The sequence below is a fragment of the Lipotes vexillifer genome, unplaced genomic scaffold (genome assembly GCF_000442215.2).
Source record: "Lipotes vexillifer unplaced genomic scaffold, Lipotes_vexillifer_v1.1 scaffold755, whole genome shotgun sequence".
Lineage (NCBI taxonomy): Eukaryota > Metazoa > Chordata > Mammalia > Artiodactyla > Lipotidae > Lipotes > Lipotes vexillifer.
Window position 1 is genome coordinate 1,232,054 of NW_006797755.1, and position 21,874 is coordinate 1,253,927.

The following is a 21,874-nucleotide window of genomic DNA, read 5'->3' on the forward strand; positions in this document are numbered from 1 at the left end:
CTGAAAGTGAGGGGATGGAAAAAGATATTCCATGCAAATGGAAATCAAAAGAAAGCTGGAGTAGCAATTCTCATATCAGACAAAATAGACTTTAAGACAAAGACTATTTATTACAAGAGACAAAGAAGGACACTACATAATGATCAAGGGATCAATCCAAGAAGAAGATATAACAAGTGTAAATATTTTGCACCCAACATAGGAGCACCTCAATACATAAGGCAAATACTAACACCTATAAAAAGGGAAATTGACAGTAACACAATCATAGGAGGGGACTTTAACACCCCACTTTCACCAATGGACAGATCATCCAAAATGAAAATAAATAAGGAAACACAAGCTTTAAATGATACATTAAACAAGATGGACTTAATTGATATTTATAGGACATTCCATCCAAAAACAACAGAGTACACTTTCTTTTCAAATACTCATGGAACATTCTCCAGGATGGATCATATCTTGGGTCACAAATCAAGCCTTGGTAAATTTAAGGAAATTGAAATCGTATCAAGTATCTTTTCCGAGCACAACGCTATGAGACTAGATCTCAATTACAGGAAATAATACGTAAAAAATACAAACACATGGAGGCTAAACAATATACTACTTAATAACCAAGAGATCACTGAAGAAATCAAAGTGGAAATCAAAAAATACCTAGAAACAAAGGACAATGAAAACACGACGACCCAAAACCTATGGGATACAGCAAAAGCAGTTCTAAGAGGGAAGTTTATAGCAATACATTCCTACCTTAAGAAACAAGAAACATCTCAAATAAACAACCAATGTTACATTAAAAGCAGTTAGAGAAAGAAGAACAAAGAAACCCCAAAGTTAGCAGAAGGAAAGAAATCATAAATTTCAGATCAGAAATAAATGAAAAAGAAATGAAGGAAACAATAGAAAAGATCAATACAACTAAAAGCTGGTTCTTTGAAAAGATAAACAAAATTGACCTAAGTGTCCATTAACAGATGAATGGATAAAGAAGATGTGGGACATATATACAATGGAATATTAATCATAAAAAGAAATGAAATTGAGTTATTTGTAGTGAGGTGATTGGACCTAGAGTCTGTCATACAGAGTGAAGTAAGTCAGAAAGAGAAAGACAAATACCGTATGCTAACACATATATATGGAATCTAGAAAAAAAAAGTCATGAAGAACCTAGGGTCAAGACAGGAATAAAGACACCGACCTACTAGAGAATGGACTTTAGGATACGGGGAGGGGGAAGGGTAAGTTGGGACAAAGTGAGAGAGTGGCATGGACATACATACACTACCAAACTTAAAATAGATAGCTAGTTGGTAGCAGCCGCAAAGCACAGGGAGATCAGCTCTGTGCTTTGTGACCACCTAGAGGGGTGGGATAGGGAGAGTGGGAGGGAGGGAGATGCAAGAGGGAAGAGATATGGGGACATATATATATGTATAACTGATTCACTTCGTTATAAAGCAGAAACTAACACACCACTGTAAAGCAATTATACTCCGATAAAGATGTTAAAAAAATAACAATTTTTTAGTATAAGCATATTCTATGAAATGTTTGGGACATACTTTTACTGTGAAAAAATATTATTTCTTACTGTGTAATGAACTATATGTGTAAAGAAGCTAAAAAAAAGTGGAGATATATATATAGATATATAACTGATTCACTTTACACCTGAAACTAACACAACATTGCTAATCAACTACACTCCAATACAATTTTTTTTAAATATTAAAAAAATAAATAAAAGCATTATATGTTCATGATAGGAAATTTTGGAAATACAAACAAGTATAAGGAATAATTATTATTCAGTATTTGCCAACTCTAATCCCACGTGTGTGATTTTTTTCTCCCACAACCCCCAAGAAAGTATAATAGCACATTAGTACTAACAGGACACTTGGTGGCAGATCATTCTTAGAATTAGGAAACAGACATAAAGTTGTCAGCTTTACATTATAGGTAGGGGTGATAAAAACAAAAAACATCTACTATCGCACTTGTTCCTTTCTAAAATTATTATTAAAGGATTTTTTAACACTAAACATGAATGAGCAACTCAGTCATGTACACAGTACACAAGTAAATGTACTTTACAGTGAATGATGATAAATTGAGCTTCTAGGATTTTTGGAAGTGTGAATTTCTTCCTAATGGGCCTGTCCTCAACACAAATCCCCAGCACTGACTTACTACTTAAAAAGGGCTCGTATATAAATTGTTAAGTTCAGGACCAGTCCTAAGTGTATCAAGAGAGAGTTAGATGGCTAATAAAGCTTTACTAGTGACCCTGGGTTATTAAACCAGAATAGAAGACCTCATTTTTGAAGTCGATTATTAAGAGGTATTTACAAGTATGGGTAAAAATAGCCTAATCCTTTCCCTTTGCCCAGTACCTGCATTATTATATAACTAAATTTATCACCAAGGTAAAAATACACTTCATAATCTTCACATGAACAAAGAATTCACAATGGTGACAGATAATCAAGATTTCCTTCCATTGTGAATATTATGCATTTATTAAAATGCTAACTTAGCTCTCATGGGCTACTGACCAGTCATATGAGGTTTTCAGCATGGGGTTATCAAACGTGAGTTCAAAGTGGTGGTCAAATAATCTATAATCCACTGTAAATGACCAATTTCTAAATGTTGTACTTTTAATATATTGTCACTGTTAGAGCACTTTATGTTTTTATGTTGCATTCATTTTCTTTGATTTGAATTAGATGAATGTCATACTTTTTTGTCATGCCATTTTTATCTAAGCTTTCTCTATTAATCAGTAAATTTAAAAGAAGAATGCCAATTTATCAGTATAAAAAATTCCATATGTTATGAACAAGGGAAAGTGAATCTAAAGCATCCCCATTCATAAATTAATGAAACTTTCTTACATTTAATTTATCTTAAGCTGAAATATGAGATCTTAAAGATCATTAATGAAAGAGCAAAATATTAAGAATCAAAACCAAAGGGCAGGGCTTCTCTGGTGGTACAGTGGTTAAGAATCTACCTGCCAATGCAGGGGACACGGGTTCAAGCCCTGGCCCGGGAAGATCTCACATGCCGCAGAGCAACTAAGCCCATGCACCACAACTACTGCCTACAGCCCGTGCTCTACATGCCTAGAGCCCGTGCTACACAACAACAGAAGCCACCGCAATGAAAAGCCCATGCACTGCAACAAAGAGTAGCCCCCGCTCGCCACAACTAGAGAAAGCCCATGTGCAGCAATGAAGACCCAATGCAGCCTAAAATAAATAAATTAAGGAAAAAAAAAAAAACCAAAGAGCAAAATGGTTAAGAAGGCAGTTAAACAATATGCCACTGGATGATACAACCGGTAAGAATAAATGCAAGGAACACTGATCTCTTATATTACAATTAAATACCAACATTGTTTAATTTAAAGAAGAACAAAAACATTCATTAACACTTGAATCAGTGTAAAGAATATAAAATAAGGACATGAATTAATTAAAAATTTGTTAAAGTATAGCAGTATTATACTAAGTGAAGTCAGACGGAGAAAGACAAATATCATATGATATCACTCATATGTGGAATCCGATTTTAAAAAAATAAACAAATGAACTTATTTACAAAACAGACTTACAGATATCGAAAACAAATATGGTTGCCAAAAGGGAAATGTCGGGGCAGGGGAGGGATAAATCAGAAGCTTGGGATGAACACACACACACACACACACACACACACACACACTACTATATATAAGATAGATAACCAACAAGGACCTATTGTATGGCACAGGGAACTCTACTCAATATTCTGTGATAACATATATGAGAAAATCATCTAAAAAAGACTGAATATATGTATATGTATAACTAAATCACTTTGCTGTACACCTGAAACTAACACAACATAAATCGACTATACTCCAGTAAAATAAAAAAATAAAAATAAAAAATAGAATAGTTAAATATAGCAAATATTACTACTTTTAAATCCCCTCATTTCATGAAAAAAACGTACATATTGTAAATTTCACCAGAATGTTCTTTACTATATAATTCAAAAGGTTAAATGTGGGAACACTGTGTCATTAATACATACAAACCTTTATAAATCCAATCAAATTTCTAATATAAAATAGGAAACTAGGTGATTGCAGCCACTTCATTGTTCAATAATCAAAGTATAGTTATTTCAAAAGGTTCATTTCTTCAGTGGAATAAGTATACAGAGTTCATAAATATGCTAATTTTTATATCTATATTGATTTTTTTTTTTGCCTTTTAGACTTATAAGCAAATTAAATACATTTGCAAGTGTTGGATGAAGAAAGCTAAAATACCTTTCCCTTTTTCTGTCTTCATGCAATTTAGACAAAAACACAGAGCATATTAAGTCATATTAACATGTCACATAGCTACATAAAACACAATTTTTGTTAATAATTCTGATAAAATTATAAGGATTCCTTATGAGTGGCATTTTCTTTTATTTTAAAAGCGATGTTAATAAAAATATGTTAAAACTTATAATAGGGGCTTCCCTGGTGGCACAGTGGTTGAGAATCTGCCTGCCAATGCAGGGAACACGGGTTCGAGCCCTGGTCTGGGAAGATCCCACATGCTGCAGAGCAACTGGGCCCGTGAGCCACAATTACTGAGCCTGCGCATCTGGAGCCTGTGCTCCGCAACAAGAGAGGCCGCGATAGTGAGAGGCCCGCGCACCGCGATGAAGAGTGGCCCCCGCTTGCCACAACTAGAGAAAGCCCTTGCACAGAAACGAAGACGCAACACAGCTATAAATAAATAAATTTAAAAAAAAAAAAAACTTATAATAAACTGCTAAAGAAAAGTTCAATGATAAATTTGCGTTTTAAAAAAAGCATCTTTGTTATTAAACAACAAAGACTAAAAGAACTTTACATCTAAATGCCCAAGAGCATACTTAAATACACATAATGAGGAACAAAGATTTAAAGTGGGAATGCAATAGGTCAAATAAGATGTAAACTGTCTCCACAGATGTCAAAAAGTATTTAATAAAAATGAAATTAAAACTCTTCATAAAGACATCTAGTAAACTAGGAAGAGAAGGATACAACTTAAAACAAGTCAGTGGTACACAGTAACATTAAAATTAGTGAGAAAATACCAATGTTCATCATTATCAATATTATCTAATGTTTTTAAAGTTCTAGTTAATGCAAAAGTCAAGAAAAAGATATCTTTAATCATATCGTAAATAATAAATGTGTAATTAGAAAAAACTTCGTATCATTTTCAGGTGAAACAATTACACACTTATAAAACTCAAGATAAGCTGAAAATTATTATAATTTAGGAGGGTAAAATACAACTACTGATTATAAAATAAACATAAATTAACAGTCTTTCTATATACAAGAAAAACTTGTTAGAATACACACTAGAAAAAAAATGATTAAAAAAAATTTTAAATCGCAAACAAAACAGCTGAAAACAATAATAAAAGCCTATGTGTGTGTTTGTGTGTGTCTGTGTACTAGAAGTAATGCAAACATTGTCTCATAAATGATGAGTATTATGATTAATTTTAAGTACTCTATTTTAAAACTATGCCCTTCATTTTTCTCTGAAGGTCTGAGTCTCAGGATAGCCAGATTAAATCCATTAACACGACTTTACTCTGACAGACTAAAGACAAATGCTCCTCTCGCCTTAGTTAAAATGTTCTCACTTTGAGAAAAATATAATAGCACAAAAAATTCTTAAAACTTAGCACAGTGTCAGTTTTTATTGGACTCACCATACATAATTCAAAACATATTTCTTTTCTCTTAGTTTGGAAGAGTATTTTAATAAAGAAAGTCACCTTTCAGGGTTGGAAGCATAAAAATTCCAAATAAATATAGCTATTCTAAATTGTTAAATTACATTTTAATTACCCAATCCCCTTGTCTTTCTCGCCACATACTGCCATCATTTTGGTTATTTTCCTATATGTATACATATCCTTAAGGATTGGGGAAAATTCAACCAATCTGTAGGCTATTCCTTGGTAATATGAGTTTTAAAAGGTATACTGGGGGAGAGGAGTGGAATTTGAAGTTAAAGACACAATTTAACATTGTAAGTATTACTGTCCCATATTATCTCAATCCCTGAGCAAAAAAATGCAATAATTGGCAGATGACTATAACAGGCTTAGCTCTATACCTTTACTCAACAATGTCATCCTGCATGCAAAAAATATTCTCAAAATACTCCAAAGATTTACGTTCCCTTTTATGTGCTCAGGATTTTCTCTAAATTCTGGAGACAAAACTAATACCATGCTATTTCATACAGCAAAAATGAACTCCAAATCAGTAAGAATCTTTCCTGATGGATTTTCCAAGTGAATACCAAATACCAAGTGGTATTCACTTGGAAAATTATTTGATATTAATTTTTTTAAACAGTTGATGCTGTCTTTTAGAACTAAAACATTCTCTAGCTTTTTGGAGTTCATTCACCAGAATAATTTAGATTTCCCAATACCAGTAAAGAGGTCTATAATTCGAGGTCTGTTTATTGATTATAGAAAAGTTAAGATTAATCTGAATTCTTTATGAAACAAGGTTGGGTACAAGCTAATTATTAAGTGGAAGAATTTACTTATTTAAGAAATGTCCAATTTCCTGGCTCAATTTATTTACAGGTATCAATAGGTAATAATATCCCTCGTTAAAGATGGTATAGTAAAAGCAATTTTGTTCTCTCCTCCTCTCCCAGGACACCCCAAAGAAACATGTTTAATCTACCAAAATACAAATATATTTACATCTTTAATGAAACATGAAAATTACCACATCTTCCAATAACTTTGAAGAATATGTGACAGAAACAATAAAATTCAGACCTAAGTGAGAGAATGCCTAAAACTGACACAAACCTCCTCAGTCCTCAGACAAGATACAGACATGTCTGAAAGGAAGAATCGTAGTCCTGAAAGACCCCTTCAAGGACCTGTTAACGGAGTGACAAGACTTATGTGTGTGATGAAACAGAGAAGAAACAAAAGATGTAACTGGGAAATCCAGTCCATGCCACACCTCAGAATGACAGTTGAGGCAGAGCTGAAGGAAGGAGCTTCATGTTTGTCTCCCACGTTAACCACATCCACTTTGTCCCAGCGTTCCCTATTCTCTACCACTGATAGCATCAAGTCGGTCCAAAATTCTCATCAGCTCAAAAGTTCCTAAATCATTTAAACTTGGTTATGAGTGAAGCTCTCTGTATGATCCATCTCGGTGCACAATTCCTCTCTACCTATGGGCCTCTGAAACTTAAGAACAAGTTGTCTGCTCCCAAAATACAAAGGTGGAACAAGTGTAAGATAACAATTAAGACATTGCCATTCAAAAGGGAAAAAATGGAAAGAAAACATGGAGTGTTTCTGAAACCCAGCTGGAAGAACTCCATTAGATTCAAGGGCTGGAAATAAACCTCTGTGATTTTCAGCTCCATCCTCTGAATCATCTTTCCTTTTCCATGAAGGGTAGCATGGATTTGTAGCTGAGTAGTTTTATTAGTCTCTTTCCTGCCTATACACTTTTGGATGTCCAGCAGCCTTCTTTCATTCCATACTGTCTCTGTCCCTTTTTCGTCCAAGCTGGCAATGTTCCATTGGTATAAAATTTTCAAGAATCTTGTGGTTCTCTAATATATGTTATGGAGATTCACTCCATTAGACATGAGGCTTCTCCACACATCTTTCCAGGAAAATCTCATCCCCATTCTTCTGCTTAGATGACTGAGAAGTTCAATGAGTCAACTATTTTTTTCTCTTCAGAGAACCTTTGTGTGACTGAATTCCCTTATTTCATCTTTCTGATGTATTAGCAAAAGATTGTCCAGCCACATTTTCAGCTTTTCCTCTACAGCATTTTTTCCTGATAGTGAACCTGTTAATTTTAGCATCTTTCATAATTGGAATGAATTGAGAATTTCCCAAATCATCTAGTCTTGGTTTCTTTTTGTTTAACAGTTCTTCCCTCAATTTATCCTATTGCATTTTACTATACGCAGCAAAAAGTAACCAGGTTGCAGTCTCAACTCTGCTTGGAAAACGCCTCAGCTGAATGTTCAAGGTCATAGATAAAACATTCTACTTCCTACATAACTGTAAGACACAATTCCACTGAGCTTTCTGCCACTATAGAACAGGGATCTCTTTTCTCCTAGTTTCCAATAACATGTTCATTTCCTTCTGAGCCCTCAGTAGCAGCAACTTCTACATCCATATTCTTACTAATAGTCTGTTTGTGATTTTGGTATTCTCTAAAGTGATTTAGGATTTCTCTACTATGTTCCTCATTTCCTTCTGAGTCCTTATTAGCAGAACCATTAGCATCCATAATTCTACTAACAGTCTATTGAAGGCAATCCAGGCTTTTCCTATGGAGGTCCACAGTATTCTAACCTCCACCTGCTCAGTTCTACATTTTTAGACAATCTTTATCAGTCAGTGTTCAACCAGAGAAGCAGATTCAGTAAGAGAGATATATATATAAAGAGATTTACTGTAAGGAATTGGCTTATACAATTGTATAAGTTAGGGAGTGGTTAGGTAAGTCCTAAATCTATAGAGCAGGCCATCAGGAAGGGCAGGCTGGAATTCTTGGGCAGGGACCAAAGTTACCATCCACAGGCAGCATTTCTTCCTCAGGGAAGCCTCAGCTCTTTTTTAAAGGCTTGTCAACTGATTGTATCAAGCCTACCCCAATACAGATAATCTCCCTTACTTAAAATCAACCAATTATGTACTTCATCACATCTACAAAATACCTTTGCAGCAATATCTAGATTAGTGTTTGACTGAATAAATGGGAATTGTAGCCTACTCAAGCTTACACATGACCATGACAAGCTTAATGAACTTAAGGATATAGAAAGCATCCATTAGGAACCCAAATCACTTCCAACAGATGGTAAGAGCTGGCTTCAGTTTTTCCAAAACAACTTTCAACAAAAGAAGAGAAATACTTATAAAGTTCTAAGAGAAGATGTAATCCACGAGTTTTATATGAAGCCAAGTTTAAAGATATCTAAATATATTCTCAAGAAATAAAGCACCCACAACCTCTTCCTGGAATAAAACAAAACAATAAAAGACTACATTTTGTTAAAATCAAGCCAAATAAAATTGAATCGATATAAAGAACTAAAGAATGGAGAAGCCCATGGTAAAACATGAAAGAAGGAAGGAAGGAAGGAAGGAAGGAAGGAAGGAAGGAAGGGAGGGAGGGAAGGAGGGAGGGAGGGAGGGAAGGAGGGAGGGAGGGAGGAAACTGCTAAGTATTGAACTCATGTAAATATATAGAACTACAAGGCTGAACCACTGTAGGCCTTAGAGAAAAAGTACATATATTAGAAACCTTGAAAATATTTTCAAAAATCATAAGATATAATTTTAACATTGGGAGAGGTTTTAGAGTAGAATTAAAAGGAAGTTTAAATGTGATAATTTTCTCATGATATTTGTAGGATGTCAGTAGAGATTTTTGATCAATTAGCAAAAACTTTAAGTATTATATTTAAATTTCCTTTCTTTTAAATTAAGGTATAATTGACATATAACATAATTTTAGTTTCAGGTGTACAACATAATTATTTGATATTTGTATACACTGTAGAAATAATCACCACGAAAAGTTTAGTTACTCTCTGTCACCATACAAAGTTATAAAATGTGCAATATAATACCATTGACTATAGTTGCCGTGCTGTACATTACAACCCCATGACATTTATTTTATGACTGGAAGTTTGTACCTCTTGATCCCCTTCACCCATTTTGCCTAAGCTCCAACCCCTCTCCCTCTGGCAACCACCATTATATTCTCTACATTTATGAGTTTGGTTTTGTTGTGCTTTGTTTGTTCATGTTTCATTTTTTAGATTCCACATATATACAGATTCTCTGTCTGACTGATTTCACTTAGCATATTTCATACTCAAGGTCCATACATGTTGTCTCAAATGGCAAAATTTCATTCTTATTTATGGCTGAGTAGTATTCCATTGTGTATATACATATATACACAGGCATATATATATATATATATATATATATATATATATATATATATATATGAATAATGCTGCAGTGAACACAGGGGTGCACATACAAATTAGTGTTTTCGTCTTTTTTGGATAAATACCCTGAGTGTAACAGCTGGATTTTACAATAGTTCTATATTTCGTTTTCGGAGGAACCTCTATACTGTTTTCCATAGTGGCTGCACCAATTTACATTCTTATCAGTTTCAGTTGGTGTCTGTCCTTACATCTGAAGTGAACCTCTTGTAGGCAGCAGATAGATCAGTGTTATATTTTTATCCATTCAGCCACTCTATGCCTTTTGATTGGAGAATTTAGGCCATTTGCATTTAAGTAATTATAGATAGGTATGTATTACTGCCATTTTAAAAATTAATTTTGGCTATTTTGTATTTCTTTCTTCTTCTCTTGCTCTCTTCCCTTGTGGTTTGATGATTTTCTTTAGTGCTATGTTTAGATTCCATTCTCATCTTTTCTGTAACTACAATAGGTTTTTGCTTTGTGGTTACCAAGAGGTTCACATATATCAACCTATATGTTTAACAGTCTATTTTAAGTTAAGTTGATAGCAAGTTAAGTTTGAACACATTCTAAAACTACACTTTTACCTCCTCAACATTTTATGTTTTTGATGTCACATTGTACATCTCTTTACTTGGTGTATCCCTTAACTAATTATTGTAGTTATAGTTATTTTTTACTACTTTTGTCTTTTAACCATCATACTAGCTTTATAAGTGATTAGTTCAGTAATTTTACTATATATTTACCTTTATCAGTGAGATTTTTATATTCATATGTTTTCTTGTTTAGACTAATTAGTGCTCTTTCTTTCAGCTTAAAGCCCTTTTTTTTTTTTTTTTGCGGTACGCGGGCCTCTCACTGTCGCAGCCTCTCTCGTTGTGGAGCACAGGCTCCGGATGTGCAGGCTCAGTGGCCATGGCTCACGGACCCAGCCGCTCCGCGGCATGTGGCATCCTCCCGGACCAGGGCACAAACCCATGTCCCCTGCATCGGCAGGCGGATTCTCAACCACTGCACCACCAGGGAAGTCCTTAAAGCCCTTTTAACATTTCTTATAAACCTGGTTAGTGGCGGTGCACTCCTTTAACTTTTCCTTGTTTGGAAAACTTTGTTTCAATTCTGAATGACAACCTCGTCAGATAGAGTTTTCTTGGTTGGAATTTTTTTTGCTTTTAGCATTTCCACTCCCTTCTGGCCTACAGAGTTTTTGCTAAAAAGACTGCTGATAGTTTTATGCAGGTTCCCTTGTACATAACAAGTTGTTTCTCTCTTGCTGTTTTAAAGATTCTCTAAGTTTATTTTTAAGTTTTGGCATTTTAATTATGATGTGTCTTGGTGCGGATCTCTTTGTGTTCATCTTATTTGGAACTCTCCGAGCTTCCTGGATCTGGATGTCTATTTCATTTCCCAGGTTAGGAAAGTTTTCAGCCATTATTTCTTCAAATAAGTTTTCTGTCCCTTTTTCTACCTTTTCTCTTTCTGAGACCCCTATAATGCAATTGTTCTGCTTGATTTTGTCCCACAGGTCCCTTAAACTATCTTTACTCTTTAAAAATTCTTTTTTATTTTTGCTGCTCAGTTTGGGTAAGTTCCATTGCTCTTTTAGATCACTGATCCTTTTTTTGCTTCATCTAGTCTGCTCTTAAAATTTTACAGTGTATTTTTTCAGTTCAGTTATTGTATTCTTAACCTCTGTGACTTCTGTTTGGTACTTATATTTTCTATCTCTTTGTTGAAGTTCTCTCTGTGCCCATCCATTCTTCTCCCAAGATCAATGAGCATCTTTATGACCATTACTTTGAACTTTTTTTCTCATTATCTTTTTCTAAAAAATTTTATTTTATATTGGAGTATAGTTGATTAACAATGTTGTGTTAGTTTCACGTGTAAAGCAAAGTGATTCAGTTATACATATCTATGTATCTATTCTTTTTCAAATTCTTTTCCCATTTAGGTTATTACAGAGTATTGAGAAGAGGTCCCTATGCTATATATACAGTAGGTCCTTGTTGGTTATCCATTTTAAATATAGCAGTGTGTACATGTCAATCCCAAACTCCCAATCTATCCCTCCCCCTCCCCCTTCCCCCCAGTAACCATAAGTTCATTCCCTAAGTCTGTGAGTCTGTTTCTGTTTTGTAAATAAGTTCGTTTGTATCATTTTTTTTAGATTACACATATAAGCAATATCATAGGATATTTGTCTTTCTCTGATTTACTTCACTTAATATGATAATCTCCAGGTCCATCCATGTTGCTGCAAATGGCTGAGTAATATTCCAAAAGCTTTTGCACAGCAAAGGAAATCATAAACATAGAGAAAAGACAGCCCACAAAATAGGAGAAAATATTTGCAAATAATGTGACCAAAAAGGGATTAATCTCCAAAATTTACAAACAGCTCATGTGGCTCAATATGAAAAAAAAAAAACACAATCAAAAAATGGGCAGAATATATAAATAGACACCTCTCCGAAAAAGACATACAGATGGCCAAGAGGCACATGAAAAGATGCTCAACATTGCTAATTATTAGAGAAATGCAAATGCAAATCAAAACTACAAGATATCACCTCATGCCTGTCAGAATAGCCACCATCAAAAAACCTACAAACAATAAATGCCGGTGAGGGTGTGGAGAAAAGGGAGCCCCCCTACACTATTGGTGAGAATGTAAATTGGTACAGCCACTATGGAGAACAGTATGGAGGTTCCTTAAGAAACTAAAAACAGAGCTACCATATGATCCAGCAATTCCACTTCTGGGCATATATTCGGAGAAAAACATGGTTCGAAAGGATACATGCATCCCAATGTTCACTGCAGCACTGTTTACAATAGCCAAGACATGGAAGCAACCTAAATGTCCATTGACAGGTGAATGGATAAAGAAGATGTGGTACATACCTACAATGGAATGTTGCTTTTAACTCTTATCAGGTAAATTACTCATTTCCATTTCATTAAGGATTTTTTTCTGGGGTTTTACCTTATTTTTTTATTTGGAACATATTCCACTGTTTCCTCATTTTGTGTGACTCTCTATTTGTTTCTATGTATTAAGTGAAACAGCTACTCCCCCAGTCTTGAAGGATTGACCCAGGAAGAATGGGGTGGGGTGGGGGGTGTTTCAGTCATCTGTTTGTGCAATGCTCTAGGGGTGGTAGCCTGTGCAAAGCTGTCTCTCCAGTTTTTTCAGTCCCATGGGGCCCAGAGCTAGGCATTCAGGGAGAATCCCCTGTGTGGACTGTGCACACCCACTGGCTTTGGCAGGGCCACTGGGGAGTGCCAGGCCAGGGCAAACCAACATGCTGGCTTTCATAGGGCTTTGGTGGGGTGGGACCAGGCCAGGGAAAACCTGCCTGCTGGCTTTAGTGGGGCTGGGCTGTAGGAGCGTACTGGGAAGAAGTAGGCCTGCTGGCACCAGCAAAATCAAAGGAGAGTGCAAAACATCACCCAACAGAGCCTCTGTCCCTGGAGAGAGTTCCAACAGACCCCTGCCTCTCTGGCAGATTCTTTAAGATTAGCAGATTAATCTCCTACACATATGGTCTAGGCACTTTTCAAACTGTTGATTTTGCTCTGGGTCCCAGAGCTAGTGAGTCTGTGCAGAAGCCATTTAATAGCAGAATTTCTGTTTCCTACAGCCCTTTTGGTCTCCTGGATGTTAAGCCTCATTTGTTTTCAAAGCCAGATATCTTGGGGGCTTCTCTCTGATATAGGTCTCAAGGTTTACGGTGTGTGATGTGGGGCTCGAACCTCTTTTTTTGTAATTTAAAATTGTTTATCTTTTTTTTTTTGAATTTTATTTTATTTATTTTTTTATACAGCAGGTATATTAGTTGTCTATTTTATACATATTAGTGTATATATGTCAATCCTAATCTCCCAATTTATCCCACCGGGGCTCGAACCTCTTGATCCTCAGGGAGAAGCTCCATATTTCTGAGATCCCTCCCAATTATGGTTTGCTGCACCAGGCATAGGGCTTTGGGGGAGACTGTATCTCTGCCTCTCCTACACATCTCACTGTGGCCCTTTTATCCTTTGTTGTGGAAAGAGATTTTCAGCTACATTTCAGGTCTTTTTCAGAGGGAATTGTTTAATATGTAGCTGTATATTTGGTGTGTCCATGGGAGAAAGTGAGTTCAGGAACTTCCTACACTGCCATCTTGAATTGTCCCCCCTAAATTTCCTAAAGTATTCTTTAAAAAGACCCAAAACATTGCAGAATAATTCCTGATAAAGCTAAACTCCCATTGAGTAGTATATATAGTATTTTAGCCAGACATATTGCTGCCTCTAACAATTTAGAGGTTTGGTTAGCAATGAAAAGGGGAAAGACCACACACATATATATTTATGGTATCTTCATCACATTCTCCAAATGAATTAATGGCATTTGGGGAAAAAAACTCTCATGAGATACTTTTTCTACAAATACATAAATATCATACTTTTTCTATAATATATATATATATATATATATATATATATAATTTTATGCTGTTTTCTAAATCTAAGTAAACATTTATCAATCAAGATATCTAATAATTGCATTTGGGAGAAAAGTGATGTTTAATGATATATTTCTTACATTTGAGATTGGGTAAGCTGCAAAATTCCAGCGTTTTGTGCATGTCGTTTCTTGGAAATATAAGACAACTTGGGTTATTTCCCCTTGGGTTTTTTCCCAAAAGAGCAAGATTAATTGCTGGAATAAAGATAGGCTTACATAATTTATAAATGTGTATGTGGTCCACTGTGCTGTATTTAATTTCTTTCATGTGATAACAAGCTTAAAGGATAAATTAGAGTCCTGATATCTCTCTATTTTAATGGGGCTTTAAAGAAGATTTTATTAAAAAATTAAATGTAAATTAAAGAAAAACAGATTAGCAGGGACTAAGATCAAATGGATTGGCAGAAATAATAAACAGATTGTTTCTAGTGTTCCATGGCAAATTGACAGCAGATATTAGTTAAATTGATAACAAATATGAGCCTAACATACTGTATTGTCTTGAGAAAAAGGGGAAAACGTTAACATAATGTAGTTCAGAAAATGCATTGAGATAATCTTCAGAAATCGTACAAAGAAGAAAAGATAGATGACTATGACTACATTAAAATTAAAAACTACTGGACCACTTTTCCCCTTAATCTTCACTTCCTTTTGGGTTGAAAAATCCTTTATAAGCACAATCTGATAACATGATTTATAATACAGAGTGATTTTATCAGTCACAATGTTTATTTTTTACCGTTAACCCTGAAGCACAGTCAAGAGATTTTGTTGACAACCAGCTCCTCCTTATGAACAGTATAACCTGTAGACAGGCCTTTCAGTGCACTTTTTTTCTGCACTTCAGTGAAGTCTTCTTCTTGGCTCAAAAATTAGCATTAACTAGATATAACTGACTGAGAGAATGGTGGTTAAATGGTCAGCCTGGCTGTCAATGTAAGGTAAATCTCTATTCCTGCAAAAGCTCAGGTAACTATGGGTATGTCTGTGTTTAGATATGTGTATTTATATAAATGCCTGAGTTTTAGACTATTTTAACAGAAGACATGGAATATGTATTAAGTTATTTCTAATTTACATTATCAAGCTTTTTAGTATGTATACATTTGATACTCCAGGTATCAAATTTCAAAATTAGAATTAAAATCAATACATTAAACCAGCCAACTGGTGGTTAACAATATGATTGTTATGAAAGAAAATAAGATAAATTATACAACCTAACTTTTGGGCCAAAACGATAAGTTGCAGGGACCTGATTTAACAGTGCTGTTAAATGTTGCCTGTGCTTAGGGTAATTGCTATCATCACTGGGTAGTAACATAAAAACTTTCGTTAGTTCAGAATTTTTATCTGTATTGTTACTCTCTGCATCCCTTCATAACCGACTAACAGCTGTTTCTCTGATGATTTACCCTAAAATCTGGGATCTTGATTCAAAGTTTTAAAGGAAGGTTTATGTTTCAAGCAGCATCAACATGTTTTACTCAGGCTATCAGTTGGAAATAAAAAGGGAATATCTTTATTTTTTTCTTCTGAGAAATATAGCTGCCCATTCATTTGGGCTGTCATGTGATCTGCTACTGATCTGGTTAAAAAAAAAATGTTTCCCCCTACACTCACATGAGATTTAAGATCATTGTTCCAAACTAAAGAATATTTTCTATATATTCCTCCATAGTGTTGGCATGAGTGCACTCCCCCTCCCAAAATTTTGACCTTATTTTATCTAACTTTCAGAGAAATCACCAAGGACTAAAAGAATGTGAAAATTATTATATTCTGACATGTAATATTTTAGATAAAATTATGTTACTGAATTAAAATACTAAAAATACAGCTTAAAGATTTTTTTTTTCTTTTATTAGTTGTCACAAGAAATTTGGCATGGGCCATTCATGTTTTCTTATCTGGTGAGTCCTATGATCCCTGAGATGTATTTATAAGAAAGATGTCTTTAAAGAGAATTTCATTTTTGTGCAGTTAAATACAATGGATTCTTTGTGTCAAGCTAACTGGCCCATGAAATAACTGAATTTATATTGCTAGGTCTTTCTAATATGCTCCATTCAAAGGAGCTAGCTGGCTCAAATATAAATAATACTTAAACTTTCAAACAATAATAAAAATATGTGGGAAGATATATTTGCTTTTTAAAAAAGTGTTTAAGATGCAAAGTGTCATTTTAATGGACAGTAAATTGCACAGGCATGGGGGGAAACTTGAGAAGTTATAGCTAACTGAAAACAGAATTTTTTACATGACACCAAGACCTTAATTTTAATAGTCTCTGGAAATAGTTGAAGAAAATAATGGGTCTTACACTTATTCATTAACTTTACAGCTATAGATTTCATGTTAAAAATTCAAATTAAAGACATTATGCATTCTTCTAAATTGCACATATAAACATATTTCCATGAAGCGTTCATTTTAGTAGAACATTTCATTAGAGAAATTTAGGGCAAATATGCTGTTTTAAATTCTCTTAAAATAAAGCCAGGATAATCAATTATAATTCCTTATAATCAGAATTATGAAGCTTGAGGATGGTTTATATTTTAAAATTTATTAAGCGAAATTCAAATGCTGCCAAAATGTTAAATCCCCAAACCAAAACATTTATTTATGGCATTAACATAGCCAAAATCTAAAATCATTCATTTATTTATTAATTATTATATGCTAGACACTGTTAGATATTAGGGATAAAAAGTGAGCAAAGTGGCACTTTCCTCCTTGAATCTGGTCTATTTGGATATGAGATAGATAATAAGAAAGTAAATCAACAAATATATACATACAAATTATTATTCATGTAACAAAGGAAAAAGACATATGAAAGAAAATAATATGGTGAGTGGTAGAAGGAGACTGAATCACTTTAGCTAGGTTTTAAAGAAACTGCTTTATAAAAATTGAAAGTATATTTATAGAAATAGAATTATCAAATATCAATAAGGCAAAATTCAAAATGTCTGTCATTCAATAAAAAATATTAGGCATGCAAAGAAGCAACCCATAATGAGGAGAAAAATCAATCAACCTAAACAGACACAAATAACTTAGATGATAGAATTAACAGACAGTTCCATGAACTGGCAACTATTTATGTAGCATTTACATTGTATTTACAACTATTTACATAGCATTTACTTTGTATTAGGTATTATAAGTAATCTGGAGATGATTTAAAGTGTACAGGAGGATGTGTGTAGGTTATATACAAATACTATGTCATTTTATGTAAGGGACTTGAGCATCCTCGGATTTGGTATCTGCAGAGGGTTCTGGAATCAATCCCTCAAGGATATTGAGGGAAGACTGTACTTTCCTCTTAAAGTCAGGAAGAAAGCAAGGATAAACATTCTTACCACTTCTTTTTAACACACTTGTGGTTCTAGCTAGTGTCATAAGCCCAGAAAAATAAATAAATAAAAGTCATCTATCTTTGGAAGGAAGCAGTAAAATTGTCCTTATTCACAGGCTACATGTCTGACTATGCAAAAAATTCTATGGAATCTACAAAAAGCTACTAGAACTAATAAGTAAGTTTAGCCAGCTTGCAGATTACAAGACCAATATAAAAAATCAATTGTGTTTTTATATGTATGTAACAAAAATTCTGATTAGATATTAAAAATTTGATCATAATATACAAAGTATGTAAAGATAAATTAGATAGAATATATGTAAGACTTGAACACTGAAAGCTACAAACATTGCCGAGAGAAATTAAAGAAAACCTAAACAAATTGAGAGATATATCATAGTTAAAGATCAGAAGACTCAATATTGTTAAAATGTCAATTCTCCCCAAATTGATCTATTGATTCAATGCAACACCAATCAGAGTCCTAATAGGACTTTTTTTGCAGAAATCAACAAGATGATTCTAAAATTCATATAGAAATGCAAAGTACCTAAAATAGCCAAAGCAATTTTGAAAAAAGAAGAAAGTTGGAAGGTTTATACCACATAATTTTAAGTCTTATTATAAAGTTACAGTATTCAATATAGTGTGGTATTTACATAAAGATATACAAATATGATCAATAGAACAGAATAGAGAGTCCAGAAATAGACCCAGTTATATATGGTCAGGTTGATATTTGACAAAGATACAAAGTCAGTTTAGTTTAGGAAAGATGGTCTTTTCAATAAATGTCAAAACATCAAACTTTGAGTTCATTTAAATATGTGCAGTTTATTATATGTCAACTAGGTTTCAATAAAGCTGTTCAACAACTTAAATGAAATGGATTATTTTCTAGAAAAGTTTAATTTGGAAAAAAACTAGAAACTAAGTTTTAAAAGAGAAATGGTCGGGGCTTCCCTGGTGGCGCAGTGCTTGAGAGTCCGCCTGCCGATGCAGGAGACGCGGGTTCGTGCCCCGTTTCGGGAGGATCCCACATGCCGCGGAGCGGCTGGGCCCGTGAGCCATGGCCGCTGAGCCTGCGCGTCCGGAGCCTGTGCTCCGCAAATGGGAGAGGCCACAACAGTGAGAGGCCCGCATAACGCAAGAAAAAAATAAAAAAAAAATAAATAAAATAAAATAAAAGAGAAATGGTAGGTAGAAAAGCTTTAAAGAAACAGGAAATGAGATGTAATCAACTGGAAGTAAAAGACCCAGGTGGCTATATCATAGACTGTGGGAGAAGATTAGTGATGAGATTGGAAAGATAGGCAAGGCCTAGAAAACATCTAGCCTTGTAGACAACAATTAATAACTGTTATATATATAATGGAAGGCCATAATAGGGTTTTATTCTGGCTAATGCTATGATTGAATTTACATATTTAATAGACCACTCTGATTCCTATGTGCTGTAAAGCAATAGTGGAAGGATAGAGATTGGCTAAGAGGCTACTTGCAGTAATCCAGGCAAAAAACAAGGGGCTTTGTAAAAAGGGGGCAGAGAGGGACAATCCAAAAATGACTTTTAAGAACAATCCCATTTACAATAGCATAAAAAAGAAAACAATTAAAAATAAAATTAATCACAGAAATGCAAGACTTGTATACTAAGCACTGCAAAAGAATGAATGTGGATGCCTACCTCACACCATACACAAAAATTAACTCAAAATGGTTCACAGACTTAAATATAAGCATTAAATTGTAAAACTACCTAGAGGGAAACATAGGAATTCATAATCTTGGGTTAGGCAATGGTTTCTGAGATAACAATATCAAAAAGACAGGAACAAAATAAATAAAGATAAATTGGACTTCGAAAAAATTAAAAACTTTGGCTTCAAAGGACACTATCAAGGAAATGAAAAGACAACCCACAGACCGGGAGGAAATATCTGCAAATCTTATTTGTGATAATGGACTTGTATCTGGAATACGTAAGGAACTCTTATAACTCGATGATAAAAAGACAACCCAACTTTTTTTTTTTTTTTTTTTTTTTTTTTGTATTAAAATACTGAGTTTATTTCACATGTATATTTTTGTCTCCCCACCATTTCCATTTGTCTGACCACCACTACTACTATGTCCTATCATAACATTCCATACATACTTAAAACCAAGCAAAGGGTGGAGTTCCACCTTTAAAAACTAAACAGACATTTTGGATAACACATTCTTGGCAATGGAACCTGAACAACATTTATCAGACACGGTAGGGAAAGTTCTCACTCTGCATTATAAAAAGGACAGCCAGATATCAACTGTTACAGAAATGAAATAAGACAGAAAATTTTAACAAACTGTTTAAACTATTTTCTTAAAGAGACTTCCTCCACTGCCAGAGATCTTGAATAGCCTCCTGGTCAGTCATCCGGAAACAATTCTTCACATAATTGATGAATTTGGCTTCCACTTTGGGAAGGGAACCACCTTTTTCTATACTTGCTTGCATTTTTGCTTTAATGTCTTCTACAGAGCTAGGTCCTTTCGGTGTTTTAGGAGTTTTTTCCTGTTTTTTGAAGGATTCTTGACCTTTTGATCTTGGTGTTGATGGTTTTGAGTCTTTTCCATTCTGGTTTGACTTTTGTGCATTTTTGGCTGGAGTATCTCGTACAGATTTCTTTACTGGAGCTTTTTCTTCAGCTTCCTCATCATCAAAGTCATCATCATCATCATCTTCGTCATCATCGTCGTCGTCATCATCATCATCTTCATCTTCATCAGCAGCAAGTTTTACTTTTTTCTGGGGAACCTTGCTACCACTTCCAGGGGCAGAACGCTTTCCAGACATACTTAGGAGTTTCACATCCTCCTCCTCTTCATCTTCTGACTCTGCATCTTCCTCCACAGCTACTAAGTGCTGTCCGCTAATATGCACAGGCCCTGAACCACACTTCAACCGTAAGACCACAGGTGGTGTTATTTCAAAGCCCCCAAGGGAAACCGTTGGCTGCACAGACATTTTCAAAGTTGCCAGTGTTACTTTAATTGGACTGCCTTCATAATTCATTGCCTCTGCTTCGACAATGTGTAATTCATCCTTTGCGCCAGCCCCTAAACTGACCGTTCTTAAAGATAACTGGTGCTCATTTTCATCATTATCCACCTTAAAGTGATAATCTTTGTCGGCCTTTAGTTCACAACCGAAAAGATAGTTCTGGGGCCTCAGGGGGCTCATGTCCATGTCCATCGAATCTTCCATGGGTTGGTGGCACGCACTTTGGTGGGAGAGAAAGTGGACGGAGATAAAAGTCTACCGCTCGAAGGAAGAGTCACGCAGGACGGAATCAGACCAGGGACAACCCAACTTTTAAAGTGGGAAAATTATCTGAATAGATTTTTCTCCAGGGGAGATATACAAGGGGCCAATAGCACACAGACAGATGCTCACATGATTGGTCTTCAGGAAAATGTAAATCAAAATTACAGTGAGATACCATTTCACACCTAATAGAATGACAATAATCAGAAAGACAGACAGTAAGAGGTGTCAACAAGGATTATGGAGATGTTAGAACCGTCAAACTTTATTGATGAGACTGTAGGATGATGCAGCCACTTTGGAAAAGAGTTTGGCAGTTCCTCAAAATGCTAAAGATAGAATTATCATATGACCCAGAAATTTTACTCATAGGGATCTACCCACTAGAAATGAAAACATATGTCCACACAAAAACTTGTACATAATTGTTCATCACAGCATTACTAAGAATAGCCCCAAAGTGGAAACAACCTAAACATCCATCAACTGATTAATGAATAAACAAAATGCTGCTTATCCATTCAGTGAAAACTATTTGGTAATAAAAAATGAATAAAGTGCTG

At 34.7% G+C, this 21,874-nt stretch overlaps 1 protein-coding gene across 2 annotated transcripts; it reads right to left on the reverse strand.

Annotated features, from left to right (window-relative positions):
• Positions 1–20,059: 20,059 nt before the first annotated feature.
• LOC103085592 (nucleophosmin) lies at positions 20,060–21,343 on the reverse strand. 2 transcript variants are annotated; one of them, XM_007469898.1, is made up of 2 exons: positions 20,671–21,251; positions 20,367–20,586 (listed from the first exon to the last, which is right to left on the reverse strand). In XM_007469898.1, exons 1-2 carry the CDS (start codon positions 21,249–21,251, stop codon positions 20,367–20,369), a joined length of 801 nt encoding a protein of 266 aa, XP_007469960.1. The 2 variants fall into 2 exon arrangements, with proteins under 2 accessions (XP_007469959.1, XP_007469960.1); XM_007469897.1 differs by having other exon boundaries at positions 20,060–21,343.
• Positions 21,344–21,874: the final 531 nt, after the last annotated feature.